The following is a 25,929-nucleotide window of genomic DNA, read 5'->3' as shown; positions in this document are numbered from 1 at the left end:
CACGAACTGCTAGACAATATTCTTCTCTCTTCAGCTGGCAATAACGTGAAACCCAAAGGAGGGAACTACGTGGGTAAATAATACTGCAAGGGAGCATCAGTATTCCTGAATAAAATCCTTGTGGCGTACTGTAAAAAGTCCTGAGAGGGCCAGAACTCCTCTCCTTGAGCCAGACTCTGGTTGGCTTGGCTCTGTTTCTGGCCCGGAGCCAGCCCTGTTAAGTTTCAGGCTCAGTTCTGAAGGCCTCACATTCCACCCCTTTTATTAGGTGCCAAGGTCCATGATGGGACAAGGGGGTTAACAAGTTAAAATCCGTGGTAAATTACGCATCATAGCTTTCCAGTTTGGAATTATTGCAAACCTTGACTGAACAAACTAGTTCCACTGGACGCTTGGAGGAAAAAGAGAAGGCTTTGTGTTACGAATCACCTCCAGAGGCTGGGGACGATCAAGGCCAAATATTGCTTTCATTTCAAGCTACTCATCGTTTCTTCTTGATGGCAGTCAATAGAGCCTTCATTCATTTCTGGGAGCATTTCAAAGAGTAGAACTAATGTTTCCTGGTAGCTTGTTTCCACAGAAATAGAAGATGCTACATTAAGTTCAGCTCATTTCCAGAGACGTGACCAATTTCGGGAAAACGTGGGAGACACTCTGCTTGGGAATTATACTCCGCAGCAGACTCTAAGCTTGGAAGGCCTAGAGGTTCACACTCTCTTTGAGGTCTAATTTAAAAGGTCAATGAACTTGACTCATCACTCCCATATGCTTCAGGCCAACAAACTTGAGAGTTGTACAGGTTCTACAGCACAATATAGCGAGCCTTCTTTAGTGGGATACACATGCACGCTCACTCACCCCCCACCACACACACACACTCTCTCTCATTCCACTGGAATGCTTACCTTTTTGAGCCTTGGCAGTTATTTCAAAATACTTGACTGTGAGATCTTGAATAGACAACACAGCCAGGTGGGCCTTGCGCTGCCAGTCGGCGTCTTCCTTTTGGAGGCTTTCAATCCTTCGGGGACCCAAGTAGTCATTCTCCATGGAAATCTTGGGGAAAGGGCACATGGGTAAAAACAGATCAGAATCTTTCAACCACGTTTTCTATGTCAGCAATCATTTAGAAAATGGAAAATAATGGGGAGAAAAAAAATTTTTGATAGACCCCGGCCTAGTGTGAACAGCTAGAATTAGCTTGATCCAGAGACTGTGAGCCCATTGTTGGGTAGGGACTGTCTCTATTTGTTGCTGAATTGTACTTTTCAAGCACTTAGTACAGTGTTCTGCACACAGTAAGCGCTCAATGAATACGACTGAATGAATGAATCTGAATCCCGGCTCCGCCATTTGTCTGCTGGGTGACCTGGGGCAAGTCAACTTCTTTGGGCCTCAGTTCCCTCATCTGTCAAATGGGGATTAAAACTGTGAGCCCCATGTAGGGCAACCTGATTAACTTGTGTTTACCAACAGTGCTTGGCACATGGTAAGCGCTTAACAAATACCATCATTATTATTATTATTATCTCATTTAAACAGTCCAGTGGTCCACTGGGACCGCCTCCCCCATCCCACCTGGCTCTAAGGGAATGCTGTCTGGTGCTGCCTATCTGGGGGTGAGGAGAGTGGGAGACAAGAGAGCCCTATCTCAGCCCTGTCACGGACACACACCAAGAAGCAGAAGTGGAGAGGGTCAGCCTCACAGGGAAGCAGACGCCACTGATGCCTGCCCCAGGACCCACCGCCCCAGCAATTTCACAGCCCCGAGGCTACAGCTGAAAAATCTCAACTTTGCCGCTGGTTGCAGCAAGCCGATCGAGCAGCGGGGAGGTGCCAACATCCCCAGCCTCAGCCGTTATTTGGCTACTCTATCCCAGACTACCGACGGAGGCCAACGAAAAGACTGACTTAGAAGAGCGGTAGTCATGGGACTCGCTGAGCGTCCATTGAGTATAATGCATAATAAATACTGTTGACTGACTGGGGGAAAAAAACAGCCAAGGTGAGGTTGGACTGGGTGAATGGCAGGCTGGGGCCTGCTGCCCGACTTCTCCTTCGTGAGAACGTAGGTCTCTTGTGGACAAGAAGGTGTGTTTTTTGCTTCTGTAGTACTTTCTCAAGCACTTAGTTCAGTCAGTAGGTGCTCAACAAACACCATACGTGGCTCAGTGGAAAGAGCCCGGGCTTGGGAGTCAGCGGTCATGGGTTCGAATCCCGGCTCTGCCACTTGTCAGCTGTGTGACTGTGGGCAAGTCACTTCTCTGGGCCTCAGTTACCTCATCTGTAAAATGGGGATGAAGATAGTGAGCCTCATGTGGGACAACCTGATGACCCTGCATCCACCCCAGCTCTTAGAACAGTGCTCTGCACATAGCTAAGCGCTTAACAAATACCATTATTATTATCGCTAAGCATCGCAGCAGCAAGAGTCACTGCCCAAAAAGAGCATTAGACAACCCTGAGGACTGACAGGCCTACATTATTTTTTTTTTTACAAATAGGAGCAATAATAATAATTATTATTATTATGGTATTCGCTAAGTGCTTACTATGTGCCGGGCACGGTACTAAGCGCTTGGGGAGGTACCAGCAAATCGGGTTGGACACAGTCCCTGTCCCACATGGGGCTTCACAGTCAGTGTCCCCATTTTCCAGATGAGGTACCTGAGGCCCAAGGAAGTGAAGTGACTTGCCTGAGGTCACGCAGCAGACAAGTGCCAAAGCCGGGATTAGAACCCGTGACCTCCTGGCTTCCGAGCCTGTGGTTTCCACTGTGCCACGCTGTTTCTTTATAGCAGTAGGAAGAACGAGGCGGGTCAGAGAGAGGCTAGAGCAAATGGTCTGGGAAGAAGTGTCAGAACAAGAATTCCCGCCTATATCCTCATGGGCTGAGGGGGCTTTGGGGAGTTGGAGCCCAGGGCACGGCTAGCTTCATTGAGAGAGTACGCGGGCAGTGACCTGCAGTTGGACCCTAGCGGGACCTGTAGATCAGGAAACAAAACTCTCTCGAGTCTTTTCCTCTCTAAAAGCAGACCTAGTCTTAAAAACAAGAGATACACTTTAATACCTTCTGAGCGATACCTATACCTAAACAAATCGAATCATTTTTGCATCAAAATGCTAGCTTCTGAGAAACACCCATGAGGCTCGGTGGGAATTTTCTTCAGCTTTCCTGAGCCCAAGCGCTGCCAGTGCTTGACGGACTGAATTTCCTCATCCTCTCCAAGAGGCCTTCTCATTTATTCTTTTCCCCCTCCCCTTCCTTGTCACCCTTGCACGTGGATTTGCGTCCTTTATTCCTCCGACCCTCAGCCCCACAGCACTTATATATCCATAATTTATCTATATCAGTGCTCAGTACGGTGTTCTACACACAGCAAGTGCTCAATAAATTCCACTGATCGATTTACTGTCCGACACCCGCAGAACACCGTAGTCTGGCCTCTCTCCCAAGGCTCCAGAGCTGCACTGATAAATAGTGCAACAGAACAAGGACTTAAGTGGGACTGCCTCCAGCACTTTTGATAATAATAAAATTAATGCCTCTTGTCATCACTGCTGAACTCAAATATTCTGAAAGGAATTAAGCACACCAAGTCCCCTTTCCATTCTAAGAAAAAAAAAAAATTCGAGATCATCTTTTCCATGTCTTTTAATAACAGACTAAACCAAGGTTTATTTTCTTTCTTCATAGCCTGGAATAGTATAATCTCTCTTAGCACCCTCTCTCCACCTTCTGAGCACAGATTTTCCTCATGATTTTGCCATGCACTGACGAGGGTGAAACGTGGCTGGCTGGATGGACATTTTGTACACATCGAGGTCAAGGTTGGCAGGTTACGTTTAAAGGTCTGCAGATCAAACATCTCACTGGAGGTTTGAAAAATTTAAGGAATCCTATTACAAGTCAGGCCCAGAGGAAATGGTTCCTGGTGCACTGAACACTAAAAGGGAGCAGGAGAACATAAGGCTTTATTATCAGAGCAGTTTTATGTACTGGCAATTTCAGACAATAGAGTGCAGAAGAATGGGATTACCACATCGCCAATGTTTTTTTAACCAACGGGGCTGGAGTTAGTTCCTTGAAATAAAAGCCACGTCAAGAGAATGTGTCTGTTCACAACTGACCAACCTACAGCACTGTCCTGGGATGTTTCCTGGTCGGCAGACAAACACGATTTGGAGATCTACTTCTCTCTTCGACGCTCCAGAATCCACCACAGATGCCAAAGCGACTTAACCCGTCAGTCAGTAATAATATCGATTAGGTGTTTACCCTATGTTAAGCACTGTTCTAAGTGCTGGGAAAAATATAAGTGATTAATTCAGACCCAGCTCTGACCTATATGGAGCCTGCAGGGTAAAAGAAGGAAGAACAAGATGGACGGGGGAAAAAAAATAAGAGGTAAAAATGCAGGACAGGAACAACAGTGAGAGGGAAAATTTCATTCCTCATCTCACTACCACTCAGATCAAATCAATCAGACATTCAATGGCATTTAGTGTGCACTTACTATATGCAGAGCAGTGTACTAAGCACTTGGAAGAGGACATTAAAAGAGAGTTGTACTAGCATGGCCTAGTGGACAGAGCACGGGCCTGGGAGTCATAAGGTCTTGGGTTCTAATCCTGGCTTCATCCCTTGTCGGTCAGGGGGCCTGGGGCAAGTCACTTCACTTCTCTATGCCTCAGTTACCTCACTTATAAAATGGGGAGTGAGACTGTGAGCCCCACGTGGGACAAACCGATATGCTTGTTTCCACCCCAGCGCTTAGAACAGTGCCTAATGCATAGTAAGGGCTTAACAAATACTACAATTATTATTATTATTATTACTTGGATTGCTGCCAACACCTCCAACTAAGCACGTCCAAAGCAAAACTCTTTATCTTCTCACCCAAAACCTGTCCAGCCACTGTTTTTCCCATTCCTGTAAAAAACCACCATTATCCTCCCAAATCACAAGCCTGTAATCTTGGGAGTTGTCCTCACCTCACCTCTCTCATATAACCCACATATTCAATCTGTCACCAAATCCTGTCAGTTCTAGCCTTCACAACATTGCTAAAATCCTCCCTTCCCTCTCCATCCAAACTTGTACTGGATAATCTATGCATTTATCCGCTCCCTGTTTGACTAATGCATCTGCCTCCTTGCTGACCTTCCTGCCTCCTCTCTCTCCCCGCTCCAGACCATACTTCACTCGGCTGCCCGGATCATTTTACTCAACAGTCGTTAAGTACACATCTCCCCATTCTTCAAAAACCTCCAGGGGTTGCCCATCCACCTCTGCACCCAACAGAAACTCCTTACATCAGCTACGAAGCACTCGATCAGCACCCCGCCTCCCACCTCTCCTCACTAATCTCCTACTTTCAGCCCAGCCCACACACTCCACTCCTCTAGCGCCAGCTTGCTCCAGGTGCCCCGATCTCATCTCACCGCCGACCCCTTTCCCACGTCCGCCCTCTGGCCTGGAACTTCCTCCCTCTCCATCGATGCCAGAATACCATTCTCCCCACCCTTAAAGCCTCATTAAAGTCACATCTCCAAGAAGTCTTCCCCAATTAAGCCCTCTTCTCCCTGGCTTCTGCATCATCTACGCACTCAGATCCATGACATCTGGGCATTTGGTCAGACCCACAGCACTTATGGACATATCTGCAAATTACTGCTTTATATTAATGTCTCTTTCCCCCCTCGACTGGAATTTCACTGGGGGCAGAGAATGCATCTACCAACTCTGTTATAAAGCTCATCGTGGGCAGGGAACTTGTCTACCAACTCTGAGATAATGTGCTCTCCCGAGGGCTCGGTACAGTGCTCTGCCCGCAGTAAGTGCTCAATAAATACCATTGGTAGATTGAGAGCTGCTAAACTTGATCCCTGCCCTCAAGGAGCTTACGGTCTACAGAGGGGAGCAGCCATTAAAATCAATCACAGATAAAGGGAAAGGGAGAGTATCGGGATATTTACACACGATCACAACTTTTCCAGGAGGCTGAGTATGGGGTGGGCAGAGGTGGGAGGCCGCAGAGTTAGACAGGAGGACGGGGATGGTCCTGGCCTTGGCTACTGACTTGAGGCCCAGGGTCACAGTGGAGGGCAAGTCCTGGGCTGGGTTATTTGGGATTTCTGCCCACTCCTGGGGAAGGAGGGTGGGCCAACACATTCTAGCCGATTGTCGGAGGAGAGAAGAGAGGGTCACAACCGCAGACAGAGCATCGCCCCATACCATGCAACCCTTTTCCATCTGCGTCCCATTCTTTCACTCCTCTAAGGCGCCAGGCCTTTTTTCCACGTGTCATGCCGCGGTTACCTTCAACTCAAAGATCATCTTCAAGATGGAAGGATAGAACTGATTCCCAAAATAAGATGTCACGTGACATCTTTGGTTCTCCAAAATTTTATATTCAAAAGTAAAAATGACCACCCCCTTCCTCAAAAATAGGGAAGATGGAGAGTAAAAAGGAAAGTGGAATGATACATCAAAGAAGCATCACGGGGGTGATGCCACTCAGAAATGTTTGAGGATAAAGATTTTGACTGAGGTTGTGGTCAACAAAAGCTGCTCAAGGACCTGGATGAGAAGTATGGGCAGGCCACAGCTGCTGATCTGACAGGACCATGCAGATCCACACAACACCATGGACTCTGTGCACCCCTCAAGTGATGGTAAGAACATCACATCCTCCTTAACCCATTGGTTGTCCCCAGACCCCCCCAATCACCCCACGATCGTCGACTCTTGCTTCCCATCTGCCTCCTGAAAGATCACCCACCTGCTCTTTAAACTGCCCTCCTCAACTCCTAAAATCACTCCCTCATTCTCCTCCCTTCCCCAACTGCCATCTTCAAACTCTGAATCTTTTAACAGCCCGTTCTCCTCTGCCTTTGAAAATTGGCAAGGGTCCCTCATTTTAAAAAAGCCCTCGGCCCCAAGGCTCCTTCCAGCTATCACTCCATATCCCTGTGCCCATTCCTATCCTCTCACTCCTAGACATCTGCCAATGTCTCTGCAAGCTGGGAGGAGATATTTCACTTAAAGCCCGAACATGCTTTGGAATAGCGAGGACATGCCAGTTTCCAAAGGGCTCCCGTTATCATCACCTTCCAGAAGAAGAGCAAGAGAGAGGATCCCGGGATCTCTCTTCGTGGCCGGCGTAGACCCCAGCCCACGTCTTCCCGGAACAACTAACTGTTTTTCAGCTCTCCCAGATCGTCGTCAGGACCAGGAAACTTGATCTTTGCCGCACATCAGATGCAGAAGTGCGGCACTACCATCAAGAAATAGACAGATCTGCTGCCCACAGAGCTCTTTTACCATTTCCAGCATCGTTTTCCCAGTAAGGAAATTTCAATCATTACTCTGAAGGAAAAATCAGTCTCACAACCCTTCTCAGCCTTATGCTTGCCTTATTTTCCCTCCAATCTCTCCTTTCAGTCAGTTAATGGTATTTATAGAGTGCTTACTTTGGGTAGAACACACTTACTAAGCTCTTGGGAGAGTACAATATAACACTGCGGGTAGACATGTTCCCTGCCCATGATGAGCTTGTACTTCCATCAGTGACCTCAGTTCCCATTTTAGGGGTTTGAAATTTGGTTCTTCAAATCCGGTTTTTCAAATTTCTTATATTCCACTTGAGTTCAGAACTACTTAAAGCTTTGTATGAATTGTAGTATGAGTCTTTTGAAATTTTTAACCGAATGCTAATCATCAGCAGATATAAAAAAATCAGAACCATAATATTCATTTTAAGTACACAAAATCATTAAAGCTCAAAACTAACCCTCTAACCCACCTAAGTAGGTATAAATGATCCTTCTGAAAGGGATTATTCTATCCAGTAAGCTATCTTGCAAATTGCATAGTGGGAAAGGTATTAGCAGATATTTATCAAGCTTAATCCTAAACTCTGATACCCTGGATTTGGAAGAGTTATTAAAACTTGAGTGAAATTCTGAGACAAGGGTGTTATTGTAAAACCTTCTCAAGACTTATGTAAGCAATGAAATATAGTTACAAGATTTTATCCTCTGAAAAACCTTATCTTCCAAAGGCATCTATCTTTGCGGAAAAAGTCTAAATTGGGGTATGTTTCTACGGCCAGTCTCAGCAGGGTTTTAAGTTCATTACAGTTCTCACTATCCCAGCACCAGGAAGAGGGTGAGATGGTCAAATCTCACATAACATGACTTCAGAAGACACAAAGTCTCTGAGACCCAATTTCGTGTATTTACCAAACCCCGGGACCCATTTGATAAGGCCCTGTTTGAAGCATCAAATTTAAACTAACCTCAGAAAGAGACCAATTTGAGAAACAGCACGGCTTAGCGGAAAGGGCATGTGTCTGGGAGGACCTGGATTCTCATCCCAGATCTGCCATTTATCTGTTGTTTGACCTTGGGCAAGTCGCTATGATCCTCTGTGCCTCAGTTACTTTATCTTTAAAATGGAGGTTAAGACTCTGAGCCCCATGTGGGGCACAGACTGAGTCCCACTTGGTTATTTTGTACAATGTCTGGCATGTAGTAAGGGCTTAAATACTATTTTCAAAAAAGAAAATAAAGAACAAAGATGAATTTAAAGAATTAACTTCCTTTTATGGAGCCAGAGCATGGATCTGGCAGCCAGGTACCTGGGGGTTCTTTAGTTCGAGGTTTGCCTCAGGCCTGTTGTAGGACCTTGGGAGAGTCACTCACCCTCTCTGGACCTCCGTTGCCTAACCCGTTAAATGGGGATAACACCTCTCCCTTCCTCATATGTTGCTGTGAGGGTGAGATGGCTAAATGATGGAAAAGTGTTTTGGAAAATAAATAAAAGTGCTGAACGACTGAAAGACGTAGCATGAGGTATGACTGTGTTTTATTTTGATCTACATGTTTGTCCTCCTAACTGCCAATGGGTTTGAACAGCTTACCGTGAGTCCGGGCAGGAATGAGCACCAACCCACGAACTGCAGCTTTAAGCAACTGTATTACCAAAGAGAAACAGGACCAAACCCAAGTGATGGGTTTTCTATTCAAATCCTTTCCAGCCTACGAGGAAAGAAATATACCCACTGGAATTTTTTTGATGTGGCTAAAAGGCGGCTCCTTTCTAAATGGGGGGGGGGGGAGGGAATCAACCTAGAAGAGGATCATTTCCTTTTAAAAATTAAGTCATATATTGTGACTTTCCATTAAAGTCTTGAAAGAATGGAGTATCAGGTCTTGGAGAATAAAGAACCCTGTCATGGCCCTAGAGAACATCTATTAACCCTAGTTAATGACTTAAAATAACAACCAACATATCCTGTTGGCAGCTCTAATTGTTCAACTAACAACTGATTGATTTTTGTAGTATTCATGATTCATGTATCTACCAGATGATTGTTGCATGTGAAATTAAAGGATTGTACCAGAAAGCTCGGTGGTTTAAAAAAATAGAAAACAAATGACTACTCCATAATATGCTTTTGCCTCATTTTTCTATTTTTGTTACTTTAAATAATGTAGTCCTTCATTACACTTTTACAGATTTTTTCATCATTCCTTGATTTTCAGGGGTTTTGTTTGTAAATTATGAGCGTTTTTATTTTCTTTTTTAAGAAAAAGAATTCTTTTTCTAGATATAGTTTCAGGCGGCAATTAATTCACTATGACAATCTACCTCGTTTGCATGACCTTCTCTCTTGCTAGTCAGTGGGATGAATGTACTTTTTAAAAAAAAATTCTTCTCTTATTTGGGGGACTTTATTTCCTTTGCTTCCTGAGATTGATTCCTTTGTTCTTTTCCCCCCGGTATATTTTTTTTGGCCCTATCTTTTTTTTTTCTGTCCTGTTAGCTTTTTGATTCACGCAGCTTTCCCTGCCTTTTCCCCCACTCCCCGCCTTACTGGTCTTCCCGATCTGCTGTACCGCTCCAACACCTCCCAGGCTTTATCCTCTGCCTACTAGCCAGAGCCTGCACTAAAATCCTGGTTTACTATCCGACCTGTGTAGCTGAATTATATTAGTGGTTGAGGCCCTCTTTTTGGCTCTGAGTAGTGGTAGATGAAGCATCAATCATTTCCGCTTTATGAAAAAAGCATGGAGACTCAATAGATTGTCAATCAATTCATCTGTCCTCTGGATGATTAAAGACACTCTATGCCCTGTGGGCTCCAAGGTATAAAGGTCAGCACTCGTTCTGAGGTAACAAGAATTTATTTCTATCACACCACCATCCACAGGTTCCGTTTGTCTATTTATTTCATTATAGCATCAGAGAGCCCTCAGCTCTGGCTCCCACGGAAGATGGGAACTATTTCCCAAATTTCTTTCCTGACACATCTCGGTAACTAAGCAAGAGGTTCAGTTAAGAGTAAATAACTCTGAGCCCAGCGGGCTATCTTTTCAAAACCAGGCTCCTCATCCAAGTTCCCTTACACTAACACATACTTTTACAGGCTTGAAACAGGCGCTGTTTTCTTTCTAGAGCTGCCACGAAAAACACAGATGTCGTCGATTTTAATAACGTTCTAGCTGACCAAAATTCACAGCTCCAAGTTGCCAAGTTAGGAAAGGAACTCGGTAGCATACTGGGAAATCTTTAGTACAGGAACTACAGACATGCTCTTGAACGGGGCTGAATAATCTAAGTACAGTTTCACTGTGACAAGTTTTCACTACGCGTTTGGGTGATTTTGGAAAACGGGGAAACAAGGATCTGACAACGCAATGCTGTTCGGCCATAGTATGCCAAAGGTGTCTGCAAAAATGGCTAAGTGCATTCACGTGTAGGGTATGGTAGAAGGAGTGCTGCAACTTGAGGGCTCTTGTTTTGTATTTTTAGCATCAAATTTTGCTAAAAAGTAACCCCCACATTCCAAAGAACTGGGAGCACTAAAAGTCTTCCCACAAAACTTCAGACCTAATTTTAACACTTTTCCTCCAAGGATGGCATGTTAATTTTCCCTCGTGCGACAAGAGCCCCTCCTTTTCTTTAATAAAATGCTGGATGATGGATTTCCAAATTAAAAAGACTTTTGCTCACCTGCTTTACATGTCCCCTGAGTAAGAATTCTGAACTTTGAACAACCAAATCAAGCCCAGAGTCCTCAACGAAACTGCAACCCTGGGAGACATCTTTGGGAAAAAAAAAAAACCCACATCCCTTTTATACACATGGCTTACTGCCAGATTTTGAGATAATCCCAATAAATGACTATAGTGAAGCAAATCGTTTTGGTACTGTAAACGGCTCCCTAAAAACCTTTGTCACAGCAAAAAGCACAGAACCAGGCAAATTAAAAAAACTCACAAAGCCTTCCCAGCTGATCAAAGGAAAGCAGTGATGTTTCAGGGTGAAATAAAGTAAGTCCCCTGTCGAACAGTAACTATCAACGATGGATCCTATCACACTCGATCCCCCATTTGACTCTTTAAAAGGTGCTTAGGCTTCACCTATTGATTTCTTAACTCAGCATAAACTCAGCGGGTGCCTGTGTGATTATTTTCATCCCAAAACAGGAGTCTTCTGCAGTGCTATTTATGGATTAGTCCTTGCCGGAGCTCCAGTACTTGATCTGCTCCCTGTCTGCAACCAACATCTTTCGGCAGTACGACTGAAGTTCACACAAATGACCAGATTTTGAACAATTCTCTTTTAAGGAGTATTTAAGAGGTTACAGTGGGCAAAGCACTGTACTAAGCACTGGGGTAGATACAAGATAAGCCAGGTGGATCCAGTCTCTGCCCCACGTGGGGCTCACAATCTAAGTTGGAGAGTGGAAGATTGACTCCTCGTTTTACAGAGGAGGTAACCGGGGTACCGAGGATGAAGTGACTTGCCCCACTTCTCACAGCTGGCAAGTGACAGAGATGGAGTCGGGAACCCGGGTCCTCTGACTCCCAGGCCCATACTCTTTTCACTAGGCCACAGTGACTCCCGATATAACTGCACAGAAGCAGTTTCCGTTAGGGCCTTTTCACTCCCTCCGATTTCTTTTATAACTGAAGAGTCCTTACAGAGATGAGAAATCCAACAGAACTGCAACCACGCAACACACAAATCTGTACTGCTGTCCATTCAGGATCAACCTGGTGCTCCAAAAATTATTCAAATTGCAACCGTACCGGACTCAGAAAGACCAGACTGCCAGTCTAGGCCGGAGAAATTTTTGATGGCTGGAGCTGGGTCTGCCCTGAGAGCATCAGTACATTCCAGAATGGATAAACACATTTTGCAAAGGGTGCAAGTGAGCTCTGTTGAGCACTGTTCTAAGACAGTTGGCTGTACAGGATTTTCCCTAGTGCTAAAATAGATCTATATTTATCAAAAAAGTCACCTCCCGATTTCACTCAACGTAGGGTCACAGAATATTTTTTAAACAACTCTGTTCACGATCAAATACTAATACCCTTTCCTGAAGCCAAAAAACCTCAGCTCAATCCTTCCCTTTTCCTGGGAAAAAAGGCATTTTCATGGGGGGCAAAGGGAGTGACCAGCTGGCTTCGTGCAAAAGCAATGTCCTCTCCGGGGTGCTGTAGCATATTATTAATATTTGTTGAGCACTTACCACGTGCCAAGCACTTTTCTCAATACTGGGACAGATACGAGGTAATCAGGTCGCAGGGAGCTCACGGTCTAAGTAGCTGGCCGCAGGGACCTGGCTGCTGGGGGGGGGCTCTTGGAAAACGAGTCTTCTCTCAAAACCGAGCAAACCACGCTCTCCGCACCTTAAATCTCCTAAAATCCTTCAGAAAACGCTCTACTCCCCACTCAGTCGTGTCAACACAAAGGTCACCCTTTCATTCATTCATTCAATAGTATTTATTGAGTGCTTACTATGTGCAGAGCACTGTACTAAGCGCTTGGAATGGACAATTCGGCAACAGATAGAGACAATCCCTGCCCAATGATGGGCTCGCAGTCTAATCGGGGGAGACGGATGGCACTCATCAAATTTATTCCTATACTCAGCTCTTTTGCACATATATTATTTGTAGAGATGATTACTCATTTCACCCTGATATCGTCATATCCTTACTCTTCCTTCTGCTCTATTTGTAAGTTTTATCTGTCCATCTTGCCCGTTACATTGTGAGCAACTTGAGGGCAGGAAACAGGTGTCTTGCTTTTATTGTACTCTCCTTAGCACTCAGTAATAATAATAACTGTGATGTGTTATAATAATGATAATGATGGCATTTGTTAAGCGCTTACTCTGTGCAAAGCACTGTTCTAAGCGCTGGGGAGGATACAAGGTGATCAGGTTCTCCCACATGGGGCTCCCAGTCTTCATCCCCATTTTACAGATGAGGTCGCTGAGGCACAGAGAGGTTAAGAGACTTGCCCAAAGTCACACAGCTGATAAGTGGCAGAGCCGGGATTTGAACCCATGATCCCTGACTCCCCGTGTTCTTTCCACTGAACCACACTGCTTCCCTGTGTGTTATGTGTATTAACCACTGGGGTAGATAAGTAATGCGGACAGATTCCCTGGACCTCCTGGGGCTCGGTCTAAGGAGGGAGTACAGGTACGAAACCCCCATTTTACGGTTCGGGGAACTGAGGCACAGAGACGTTAAGTGACTTCCCCAAGGTCATAGCAGGCAGGTGGCAGATCTGGGATCAGAATCCAGAGCTGAGCTCCCAGGACTATAATCTTTCCATTAGGTCACGCAGCTTCTCTACAGCGCTCAGTAAACAGCAGTGACTGATTGACTGGAGAGTGCCATTTTATGACAGCAAATGCTAGTTCCACATCATTTCTGATTCAAGGGAGGCCAGACCAGCCAGAAGGGTGGGGAGGAAACACGGGGGAAGAACGCAACCCACTCTTGGAAATACGGGTGACTGTCGGAGGACCAATGGATATAATAATAATAATGTTGGTATTTGTTAAGCGCTTACTATGTGCCGAGCACTGTTCTAAGCGCTGGGGTTGACACAGGGGAATCAGGATGTCCCACGTGGGGCTCACAGTCTTAATCCCCATTTCACAGATGAGGTAACTGAGGCACAGAGAAGTGACTTGCCCACAGTCACACAGCTGACAAGTGGCAGAGCTGGGATTCGAACTCATGACCTCTGACTCCAAAGCCCGTGCTCTTTCCACTGAGCCACGCTGCTTCTCTATGCACATACCAAAACGACCTCACGACAGAAGACGGGGCGTTCTGAAGAGGGTGTGTCCACGGAGTCGCTATGGGTCGAAAATGACTAAAAAGCACTTGAAGTTTGACCTGCGGGCAGTGACACCCCCTCATGTTTCTCATACCACAGAGATTCATCCCCACTGTCCGCCCCAGTGGGATGACAGTCTGGCCCCGGGATACAGCGAAAGGGAACCCTCAGCTTGGAGGTTTTCTGGGAGGAGCCTGGCCTGGTTTATCCAGTCAGCCAGTCAATCGTATTTACAGAGCATTTACCGCGTGCAGAGCACTGCACTATGCGCTGGGAAGCGTCCGATATAACAATCTAACTCTCCCCATGGCGAGGCCTGAAGCAGGGTCCAAGGGCCTGGGCCCAGGCCAGTGTGGCTACAGTCCTGGGCTGAGGAAAGAGAGCAGCCTCTAGGCAAGGCAGAGGAGGAAAACAATCTCCGCCCTTCAATGCTGGCAGAGGTACTGCCCTAAGCAAAGATTTGTGGGGAATTTAGGAAAGACGCCAGGGTATTCACGGTTTAGTTGTCGCTCCAGAAGAATCGATCGGTGATATTGATGGAGCACTCTGTGCAAAGCACTGTACTAGTGCTTTGGAGAGTAGAATACAAAAGAGTTGGCAGACACATTCCCAGTGAGGCTGGGTGAGGGTGCGCCGCCAAGAACCCCTCCGAGGTGAGAGAGGAGGCCCCGCACAGCTCCCACTCCCTTCTGGGTCGCCCTGACTTGCTCCCTCTCTATTCATCCCTCCTCCCAACCCCAGATCACTTAGGTCCATATCCGTCATTTATTTCTATTAATGTCCATCTCCCCCTCTAGACTGTAAGGTCGTTGTGGGCGTGTGTCCATTTATTGTTATAATGTACGCTCCCAAGCACACAGTGCTCTGTGTACAGTAAGCCCTCGCGAAATACGATCGACTGACTGCCCGCAACAAATAAGACGGGGGCTTGCGGGTGGTGGTGTGAAGGAGCAGAGGCATTTTCAGAGGGAGTTTCCTAACCTCCAAGTGAGTGAACAAGAAGGGAAAACAAAACCATTGGCTATTATTCTTCTTTATGGTGAGCTTTCCTCCCTGCTCTGCGGAGGGTCGGCCCCTTTGGCAGTCGGGTACTGCCCCGGATCCGTTTTGACTAAAGCGTAATGCGAGATTGCTATTTCCTGCCATTGAGGCAGGAGCAACCTATTCTCCCAGAACTTCCCGTGGACTGAGGGGTGAGGCCAGGATTTCAAGTGGGATTTGAATATCCTCTTTCCCCACCTGGGGTTTGTGAGGTGATGGGAAAGGGTGGAGGGAAAGAATGGGTGTTGTGAGGTTTTGGGCATTCTGAGGTTTAAAATGGTCGGGGAGATGGATTCCTTGCAAATTTATCGATGCTTCTTGATAAACTCAACCGGTCCTATTGGGATGGGCGAGCTGTACAAACAGTTGCTGATTTTAAAGATTACTGAATTGTGAGAGAGTGCCGCTGGCGGAAAACTTCAATTTATGGGTTTAATAGATTGCTTAAAGTGAACCAGGTTTTGAACTTTTAAAAAGAAATGGGAACTCTACGCAACTCGCACAGTTGGGACCCTAGAAAATCTGGAAGCATTTAATGGAACTGCACATAATGTTATGAAATCTGGATGTGTGCAAGAGGAGAACAGCACGTATGCATTACATCATACTTTGAGAGAAGAAAGGGGTCAGGACTTTACAGGGAGATTTGATACCGTGCTTAGCATTTCTACCAGGATCAGCTCAGCTCAACCTTGTCAGGGCTGAAGTAAGTTCAACCAGAGCATTGCGGGGGGTGGAGAGAAATGACTATAGAATCTTTGTATAAAACCACCTCGCCTCTTTTTTTTTAATATTTCCCACCTAAATTTTGAAGTCTTAGTAAGGTGATTACAATTGGGAAATGCTGCCCCATAGCTCTCAACATATTTTTCCACATACACGAAGACACACAGAAATGAAATCAACACCCACAGAGCAATGTACTTCAAGAAATCTGATCTGTGTTCACCTATAAAAACTAAATGCCTCAGCGCTTGGCCTTTTTGGCACATGACCCAAGCGCCCTGGCATCAAGGTAGCCTTGCCAGGGCAGAGACTGGCAAAGAGACTACATCTGGCCCCAGTCCCCAAACCTCTATTTAAAGGCGGGGTTGGGGCAAGGACAAAGGAGATTGGAGAAACTACCCAAAGCCCTGACCGGGCCCAGAATCCCAAATCCTCTGGATTAAGTTCCTTGAGGGCAAGGAACTTCTACGAACTCTGCTGTACTGAACTTTCCCAAGTGTTTAGTACAGTGTCCTGTACACAGTAAGCACTCAATAAATGCCCCTGACTGATTCACTGACCCCAGGAGACTGCCTGGCAATGTGAACGTCCCTCCACGGTAGCGGGGCAGGGGGCTGTAAGAGTTCTCAGAGCACCCCCTATTAGGGTGGATCTTGGAGCCCCATACTGGGGCCTCTTGGGTAAGGCTGGGACCCCCTGAGTAATAACAACATCAACAATAATAATTGTGGCATTTGTTAAGTGCCTCCTATGTGCCAGGCACTCTACTAAACACTAGGACAGATTCAAGGTAATTGGGTGAGTCTCACATAGGGCTCACAGTCTTCATCCCCACGTTGCAGGTGAGGGAACTGACGCCCAGAGAGGTGAAGTGACTTGCCCAAGGTCACACAGCAGACAAGTGGCAGGGCTGGGATTAGAACCCAGGTCCTCCTGACTCCCAAGTCCACGTTCTCTTTCACTGGGTCACGAATAAGTACGGTGAACGTCGCCGGCGTTCCCACCAACCGCCCAAGCCCCGAATTGGAGCCGGGTAATGCAAAGGCACCTTAATCTGCTGTCTTCTGAGCATAGCGAGTTCCCGCATGTCTCGGAAGGGCTGCAGCAAGTACTGGTAGAGCTCGGTCGTGGCTTCGGCCAGGCTGCCGTAGGCCTCGTCTTCCAGCTGGTACAAGTCAAGAAGCTCCACCATGCTCTCGGTGTTCTTGTGTTGTTCCAACAGCTGGACAGGGAGAGGGGAGGAAAACATACGGTAAATGACACATTCCATCTCACTACCGTCTGTCTGGTGCCGGTTTCAAAACCCACTCCCGCATCCTCCCGGGATTCTCCTTTCTCTGGACCCGGCAGAGGCAGGGGTGAGGAACAGAAAGGTGTTCACGACTGTTCTTTCAGTATTTCTGATTTCCCCCGCCCCACGCAAGTCACCCCATGTCCTCTTTCCAAATGACTAGATCTTCCTCGGCAGAGAAGCAGTCAATCATATTTATTGAGTGCGTACTGTGGGCAGAACACTGTACGAAGCCCTTGGGAGAGTACACTGATTTAACACGCACATTCCCTGCCCACAATGAGTTCACAGTCTAGAGGACAAGCTTACAGTCTAGAGGGGATGCCCCTCTGAAAGGGCAGTTGAGGTTTTTAATAGTACATAGTAATTGCACCCGCAATGAAGAAATCTCCTCCGTCTCGAAACTGATCATTCACTCATTCAATCGTACTTATGAAGCGCTTACCGTGTGCAGAGAACTGTACTGAGCACTTGGGAAACTACAACAATAAACAGCGACTTTCCCTGCCCACGGTGAGCTGACAGACTAGAGGGGCTGTGAGGGATCATTCACTGTTTACCAGGTAAGGAGACATTTGTTTTAAGTGAAGGGTTTTCAAGAGATAAAGACATTTTACGTTTGTTGGACGACAGCAAAGTGGCCTAGTGGAAAGAGCAAGGGACTCGGGAGTCAGGAGACCCAAGTTCTAATCCTGGCTTTGCCACTTGCCAGCTGGGAGTCCTTGGACACTGAACTTCTCTATGCCTCAGTTTCCTCACCTGTAAAATGGGGATGAAATACCTGTTTTGCCTTCCTCTTGAGACTGAGAGTCCCATGTGGGGCAGGTCCTGAGACCAATCTATTTTATATCTACCCCAGCACTTAGTAAAATGATTTATGCATAAATATATGTTAATATATAACTGTTATTAATAATCCAACTGTCAGTAAAGCATAATGAAAAAGTGAATTATTTCATATATCAAGCAATCTTCTCAACTTTTTATAGTTTCTAGCTAATATAATCTAGGGACAATGACACTCAAACCTTCAGGGACAAAACTGATAGAAAAACTGAAATGTAATTGTCACATTCCAGCAGTTGATTTGCCATAGAACATTCATTTGCTGAAACAAAAAACCAACTATACCCATTTTACATAATTTTCAAAAACCCTATACTCAAAAATTGTTTGAAAAAGGTTCCAAGACTACTCTTTTTCCAGGATGATGTAATATTTTCTGAAACATACTTTGCAATGATTGAAACCAAAACATTTAATTGCAGGAAGTTGAAAAAATTACAGATTTCTTTATATTTTGTAAAAAAAACCCCACAAGGATTTCTAAAATCTCACTGAATAAAGCAAATGTGTTCGCTCAGTATTCCCTCCAAAACCGTGCCCATCTCTGGAGGTGATAGGTGCTTTTGTCATTTAAACTACACCAGCTTCACTTGTAAAATGTCATTCCTTCTTCTAGGGCTGAAAAAAAGAGTCACTAGTCATATATCTTTAATTGTTGAGGTTGATGAACTTCCTAATAAAAATAATATCTGTTAAGCGCTTGCTATGCGTCAGGCACTGTACTAAGTGCTGGGGTGGATACAAGTAATTCGAGTTGGACACAGTCCCTGTCCCGTATTGGCTCAAAGTCTCAATTCCCATTTTACAGATGAGGTAACTCAGACACAGAAAAGTAAAGGTCACACAGCAGACAGGTGGTGAAGATGGGACACCCCATTACCAGCCCTAAGCCCTCTCATATCTTATACCTCAGCCCTCTTTCTGAGAAAAGTCCAAGAGGGGGGAAAAACTCAAACCAATCTCTCTGTATTTGGCACTCGGGGGCTATTTTTGGCCTTAGAAACAAAGTTTAAGCAATTGCACACCAGTAATACTTGAGAACTGGGAAGACATCTATCAACTGTTATACCGTTCTTTCCCAAGTGCTTCGTAGAGTGCTCTGCACACAGTAAGCGCTCCATAAATACAATTGAATGAACGGATAAATACCACTGACTGACAAACTAAAGCATTTCACAGTCCACGCTCACTTTTCCCTTCCAGGCAGGAGGCAGAACCCGGTGTCAGGAGATCAAATGCTTGACCGAAAACGTCCTACCACGTCCCTCTCTGGAGCAGAGAGCACCAGAGGTGATAATCCCAGCGCTAAAATTCCAGTACAGGTGGAAAAGCGGGATGGGGTTTACTCTTTCAGTGTGCCCACCTGCCGCTTCCTCAAACTGAGCTGCCAGCAACCCTTCTACTGTGGCTGTTGCAAGCAACTTGAATAAAAAGGGGTGATGCTGGATCCCGACTAAAGAGAGGATAGGGAAGGTAAAGACGAGTGTATGATAGATGTACTCTATTTTTAAAACATACATCTCTGTGGAAATCTGTTTCTTATCAGAGTTCTGCCCAGGGCTCACCACTAGACTGTAAGCTCGTTGTGGGCGGGGAACGTGTCTGCCAACTCTGTTGTATTGTGCTCTCCCACAGTGCTCTGCACGAAGTACTCAGGAAATAAAATCGATTGAAATATAACCCTCGGTGCTAAACGTGTGTGGGGAAAGCACCGCTCAGTCAGGTTAGTGTAGTGCTCTGCACGCTGCAAGCTCTCAATAAATAGCGTTTTCAAAAGGTTGCCAATAATTGGGGGGGGGGGGGGAGGCTCGGATCAGTAGCGTCCCCACGTCAGCAGGCCCACCCGTTCAGCGGCTGCACACTGGGCTTCCATCCCCAAGCCCGGACCCCTGGTCCAGCTGCCGGGAACCTTCCCGGCAAATTCAAGAGTCTGGTTGGGTAGGTGGCCTTCAGCATTCACTCCCAGTCAGCAATGCTCATCGGCTATTGGTCCAATCAGCAGACACTCATAAAAGCCTAAAGTAAGAATAAAAATCCCATAGACAATGGACTGAAATGACTGGATTTCACATTCGTGATTCCTTCTGGGGAAGCAAGCACACAACAGCCTACAACTGAAAGTACAGTGAATATTATTCATGTACAAAAACACTCTGGAAATAACACCAGCCTTGACCTCAGCCAGAACTAGCTAATTTTGTTAAATATGTAAAGCGCAATCACACAGATATCACACAATGCCTTTTTCCTCGCCACACATAGGATGCCGTTTCAGAAAGGTACTATCAGGAAACTAAATTTAATACCTTTGTTCAGTGAGGGCTGTATCATCTCAGTTGACACTAATAATTTATTCATCTGTTTTTGCTATACAGTTTCATGTTTTTCCAACATCACGTTACCTATGACCAATTCCAGATTCAGCAGGTGGAATATTTTAGCTGATTATCCCCAAATACTTCTAGAGTGTAAGACTATATCATCTACAGATCATCCTTTGTATATTAAGATGATATCACTGTTTGCACGTCTTTTAATTCGATAAATGCTATTTACCAGAAGCTATTCTCTTCTGGGGCCCATAATCCAAGAGGAATGTGTGGCTAATGCGACGATAATGTTCTCACTTCATGTCTGCAGTCACGTAACTCAGTTTCCCAATTCTCTCGTCAGAGCCCATTGAAAAATTAACAGAGTTTAAGGCATGAAGTGAGCTGTCGCCACGGGGGCTTCTCAACCGGACAGAAACCTGCCAGTTTTCACTGTAGGAAATGGCAGGCCCCTACCGTTAAAATTCACTCCCTTCAAGAAGTTCGGCCTTTCCGGGGTCTGCCCCTACGTAGTGGCGGGAGTGGAGGGCCCGTTTGGGCAGGAGAAACCTCCACGGTCACGGCTCGGCTCGTTTCCAGGAAACGAGGGAGATGGAGAGGATAACTGGACCAGGCATGGGGGAGAGCCGGCTTGGGCCACCCGCTCCTCCCTCCCGGCTCGTTCTCCGAATGGAGCCCTTCTCATCTCAGTTGTGGGAGTGCCACGTACCCGGGACGACGGAAAGGTTGTGGGTCCCCGCTGGGACTACGAATCCCAGCTGCAAGAAAGGATGAATCCTGCAGGCCGGCATCCCGCCCTCCCCACACAACGCCGTTCTGAGGCGTCAAGCCGGGATCCCCTGGCGGGCGTAGCTTGACCCGGGGACTGCAGTTTGGGCCCCTGCCGGGCTCGATGCCTTCGCCGCGCTCCAGCCCGGCGAGGTCTCTGAGTGGGCATCTCAGGCTCGGCAGAAATGAAAAGCACCCTTTATTCCTGTAAATGAAGCCAGTTCAAGACCACGGAGTCTAGGATGGCTGCCACTGCAGGATGTCACTGCCCCTACCTCGCCCCAACCTCACCCTCCTCGCTTCCTTTCCTCGCTACCGGGCAACGGAGCATTCGAAACCCAATCCCGGGCTACAAATCTGCACCGCGAACTTAAAAGCAGATGGACTGTCGGGCTTGCCCAGAGTGAACACGTGACCAGAACAGCTCTGCCACTTGTCTGCTGTGTGACCTTGAGCAAGTCACTTCATTCCTCTGGGCCTCAGTTATCTCATCTGTAAAACGGGGATTACAGCTGTGAGCCCCGTGGAGGACAGGGCCTGGGTCCATCCTGAGCTGCCTGTATCCATCCCAGTGCTTTGTACGGTGTCTGACGCATAGTAAGCGCTTAAATACCATAATTATTATTATCAGTAGTATTATTATTACTGTTACAGGTAGGATCGCCCTCGGGTTCGAAGACCAAGTCGCCAAAGGAAGGCCTTGTGGGCTCCTGCTTCCACCCCTCCTCCTCTGGCCGGGCCGTCTCCAGACAGTTGCACCAGGATTAGCGGCCTTCCTAACTCAGCCTTGCCCTGGGGCACTGCCAACATCTTCCAGGGAGAAGCTGCAGAATCGATCTGAGATTCACCCGCAGCCAAGACCGTGGCTCCTCTGTCTCACCTCCGGTTTTGACCTTTATTTCCCACTCCGTAGGAAGTCGTCAGTACAGAGAGGAAGTTGTCAGGGACCTATTTGGCTCTCCCTCCTGTCTCGTCACGTCCTTAATGCTGCTGCTTATTTTCCACTGACAAGGTAAGGGTCAGTTTACAGAGAAAGGCACAGATAAATCAGAGAAAAAATGATTTTCTGGGCCGGACGGGTCAACCTATAGATTAGCACAGGACCAGAAAAGGAGGAGGGGCAATACAGACTTCTAACCCGCTCCTTCCTTTTAGATTCACTACCCCACACAAATCAATAAGCTCAGGCAAGACTTGTGAACGTTGCAGATGGAGATTTCTTTTATTTCTCTTCATTCCCCAGGGGCCCGCTGGCTTCTCTCCAAGCCCACAGCCACGGTCCCAAAGGTTTTCATCCTCCAACAGGCCTCTTCCTATCAGCTTTTTCCAAAATCCCAGAATTATAAGGGGAGAACAGGACATCATCACCGACATCATCGACTGGGCTCCTCCTGAGGGCAGCATACTACGCCAGGCAGGTGCCTGGGAAAAGATATCACAGGGGAAAGACAAGGTCGCTGCCCTTGGAGAGCATCAGAGATGAGAAGTAAAACCTTCATTGATAAATTTAAGTGGATACACTGAATCAGGTTTCAACAAATAATCAGTTCCAGTGCCAGAAAACGTCAGCAAATCATCAATCCTAATTAATCTGGGATGATATGCAGAAGTATATCTCCTTTCTCCAAAGAGACAAACTAACCTCTCCCTGACATTTTGTCCTGGGAAGGTACGGGAGCCTTTTAAACACAGGATTTTACGGCTTGGGTGGGTGATGGGAAGGTTATTGTCTTCTCAGTCATTTCAGACCACAAGATTTTCAAATGAAAACTTGGAAAATCTTTCAGTGAATGATTCCCTAAATTATTCATTTCGAAGCTTGAGAGAATGAGTCTGCAAAGCCGCAACGCCTGGGCGGTATACACTAGCCATTCCTGGGTCCCAAGGCATTCACGCCACCCAAAAGAGTGGCCTAGTGGACGAAGCACAAGCCTGGGAGTCAGAAAGGCCTGGGTTCTAATCCTGGCTCTGCCACTTGTAAACTTTGTGACCTTCGGCAAGTCACTTCACTTTTCTATGCCTCAGTTCCCCCACCTGTCAAATGGGGGTGAAGACTGTGAGCCCCATGGTGGACACGGACTGTGCCAACCTGATTAGCTTGGATCTTCCCCAACGCTCAGTACAGTGCCTGCCACATAGTAAGTCCTCAAAGACCATAACAACAACAAAAACAAAAAGTTTCCAATCTAGAGGATAGCTTCTAGAGCCATCCACAGGCGGGCTTTCCTCAAATGGCAGCCCTGGAGACCAAAAAACAAAACAAAAACCCAGAGCCTAGAGGAGTGGCGTCACAAAAACCCCAGAGTGACCTGGCTTGGGGGAAGAAGTGTCACTCGGCCCGATGACCCCAGAGCTGACCTCACGCTGCCGCCAGGGCTGACTGAGGCTGTTCAGACATTTCTGAATGCTTCCCACTCGGGAAGATGCAAAAGAGTTGTGGTCTCGAGTAGCACTCTGCCCCAGAGGCCCTTGCCTTGGAGTCCGACTACTTGATTAGGCAAGATTTGAAGCAGCAGCAGGGAGGGCTCATAAACTCGGGGTCTAAATGGGTCTGTTTATAAAAGGCGGCTCTGGCTCTTTATACACTGATGTGGTTAAAAACACACAGGCAACAACTGTTGGATAAACGCCTCATACAAACCCCCCACCTTTTCATTGGCTACCCACCCTGACTCATTTCAACTACCTCCTTCCCGACCGGACACTATGACTAACACTGAGCATTCTCTACATTATCCAAATCCCGAAACCTTGGGCCAAGAAGATTTTTTTTTTTTAAACAGCAATTGTACCTTTTGTCAACTTTTTAGGCTAAGAAATCCCTCCAGGATATAAGGTACAATACACCAGTGGAACCAAACCTAGGCAGGGAAGGGGAATTCATCTCTTTCTCCTCTCTCTCCCTCTCCCCCTCCCGTTAGGGCAGGCTCGAAACCAAATAAGCATTAAAGAACAGAAAGACCTGGATTGCCTGAAATGGGCCTTATCTACCTTTGGAGACTCGGATTCATATCCTTCCCCAATCCCATTTTGAGATTTCTAAATAAGTGGCATTTTGCATCTGAACTCATTCGGGACTCCTTTTAAAGAACTCTGAAAGTCGAAATGCGGAGTTTGCTTTTACTTCATAAAACCCAACACACGACAGCTGCCGGGATCGTTTTCCAAGCCGTCTTTATCTCCCCGTGATAAAGTCAAAAACGTAATTCATTGATTTTTGGTGAATTCTCACCCTCTAATATCTCAAGGCAAATACACAATTCCAAGAGTTAATTTAAAATGCCACCCAGTCTTCTCAGTTGATTCCTTCATTAAAAAAGGAAGCATCCAATTGCACGCACAGACATGCACACAGACACACAGAGACATTCTCACGGACTCCCCGAGGGAGGGTGGCCTCCATTCGAATCCTCCTGAGGGAAAGTTCACCTGGAAGACTGAGCCTAGTCTTAACTGCGTCAACGAGACTGGCACTTCCCTACTCCACTTCCACCATCGATCTCACCGATCCCCTTTAATGACGATGGTACTTAAGCGCTTACTATGTGTCAAGCACCATTCTAAGCGCTGGGGTAGAAAGAAGCTAATTAGATTGGACACAGCCCCAGTCCCACATGGGGCCGACATTCTGAATCCCCATTTTACAGATGAGGAACCTGAGGCCCAGGGAAGTTAAGTGACTTGTCCAAGGTCGCAAAGCTGACAAGTGGCAGAGCCGGGATTAGAACCCAGGTCCTTCTGACTCCCAGGCCTGTGCTCTATCCACTAGGCCACGCTGTTGCCTTAGAGGTGAGCCGAGAGCAAAGCACCGATGGACGACGCGTAAGCTCCACGTGACTGCTTTGCCATCGACGGATGTAAACGGAAGCTCATCCTGCTGTTCCCAGACTTTTTATGGTATTTGTTAAATGCTTACTATATGCCGGGCGCTGTACTAAGCCCCGGTGTAACTACGGCTTACATTGGACACCGTCCCTGTCCCACATGGGGCTCACAGTCTTATTCTCCATTTTACAGATGAGGGAACCGAGACCCAGAGAAGTGACTTGTCCTAGGCCGCACAGCAGCCAAGTGGCAGTGCGGGGATTAGAACCCAGGTCCTTCTGACTCCCAGGCCCATGCTCTATCCACTAGGCCATGCTGCTTTTCAGAGACTTCTCAAAGATTCCCCCCCCATCCCATATCTGTGATCCCATTCAGTTTTTTCAACAGCCAACACTTGCCATTACTCAGGGCGATCCTCCCCGCTAAGCCGCAGATCCCTGCTCCCGACTCCCAACCCATCCTGGTCTGGCTCCGAGGGCCCCAACTCCTGCTGCAGAAAGGGAGGCTTGGTGATGCTGGCTGCAGCAACGCTAAGAAAAAAAAATACATCTTCCTTCTTTTTATGGTATCTGTTAAGCGCTTCCTATGTGCCAGGCATTGTACTAAGCGCTGGGATGGAAAGAGTGGCCTTGTGGATACAGCATGGACTCCTAAGCCCGTGCTCTATCCTCAAAGCCACACTGCTTCTCGACCTCAATTCCTCCACATCAATCAGTGACATTTTTTGAGCTCTCACTGGGTGTACAGCATCGTACCAAGTGTTTGGAAAGATGGTCAGAGGATGAGAAAACAAACTTGGGCCACAGATTCTAGAATTCCAGGTGAATCCAATGTTCTAACACTTAAAATGAAGCTTTAGCTATGGGTCATGTTTCCTTGGGATCTAGTTACTTCAAGATTCTTCCACATCATCAGTTGGTACACGGAACCGGCAACAGCCTTTC

The 25,929-nt window shown here is 46.7% G+C and overlaps 1 protein-coding gene across 1 annotated transcript in view; it reads right to left on the bottom strand.

The window, feature by feature from the left end:
* The window catches only part of JMY (junction mediating and regulatory protein, p53 cofactor), an 89,778-nt gene that overhangs the window by 36,586 nt on the left and 27,263 nt on the right, over positions 1-25,929 (bottom strand). Inside the window, exons 2-3 of the mRNA XM_029059223.2 lie at positions 16,974-17,147; positions 906-1,056 (exon numbers count right to left, since the gene is read on the bottom strand). Coding sequence (XP_028915056.1) covers positions 906-1,056; positions 16,974-17,147 — 325 coding nt within the window. The remainder of the gene's footprint in view (positions 1-905; positions 1,057-16,973; positions 17,148-25,929) is intronic.

This window comes from Ornithorhynchus anatinus, chromosome 1 (assembly GCF_004115215.2).
Source record: "Ornithorhynchus anatinus isolate Pmale09 chromosome 1, mOrnAna1.pri.v4, whole genome shotgun sequence".
Classification (NCBI taxonomy): Eukaryota; Metazoa; Chordata; class Mammalia; order Monotremata; family Ornithorhynchidae; genus Ornithorhynchus; species Ornithorhynchus anatinus.
Note: the sequence above shows the minus strand (reverse complement) of the source record. Positions and strands in the feature narration are given on the sequence as shown.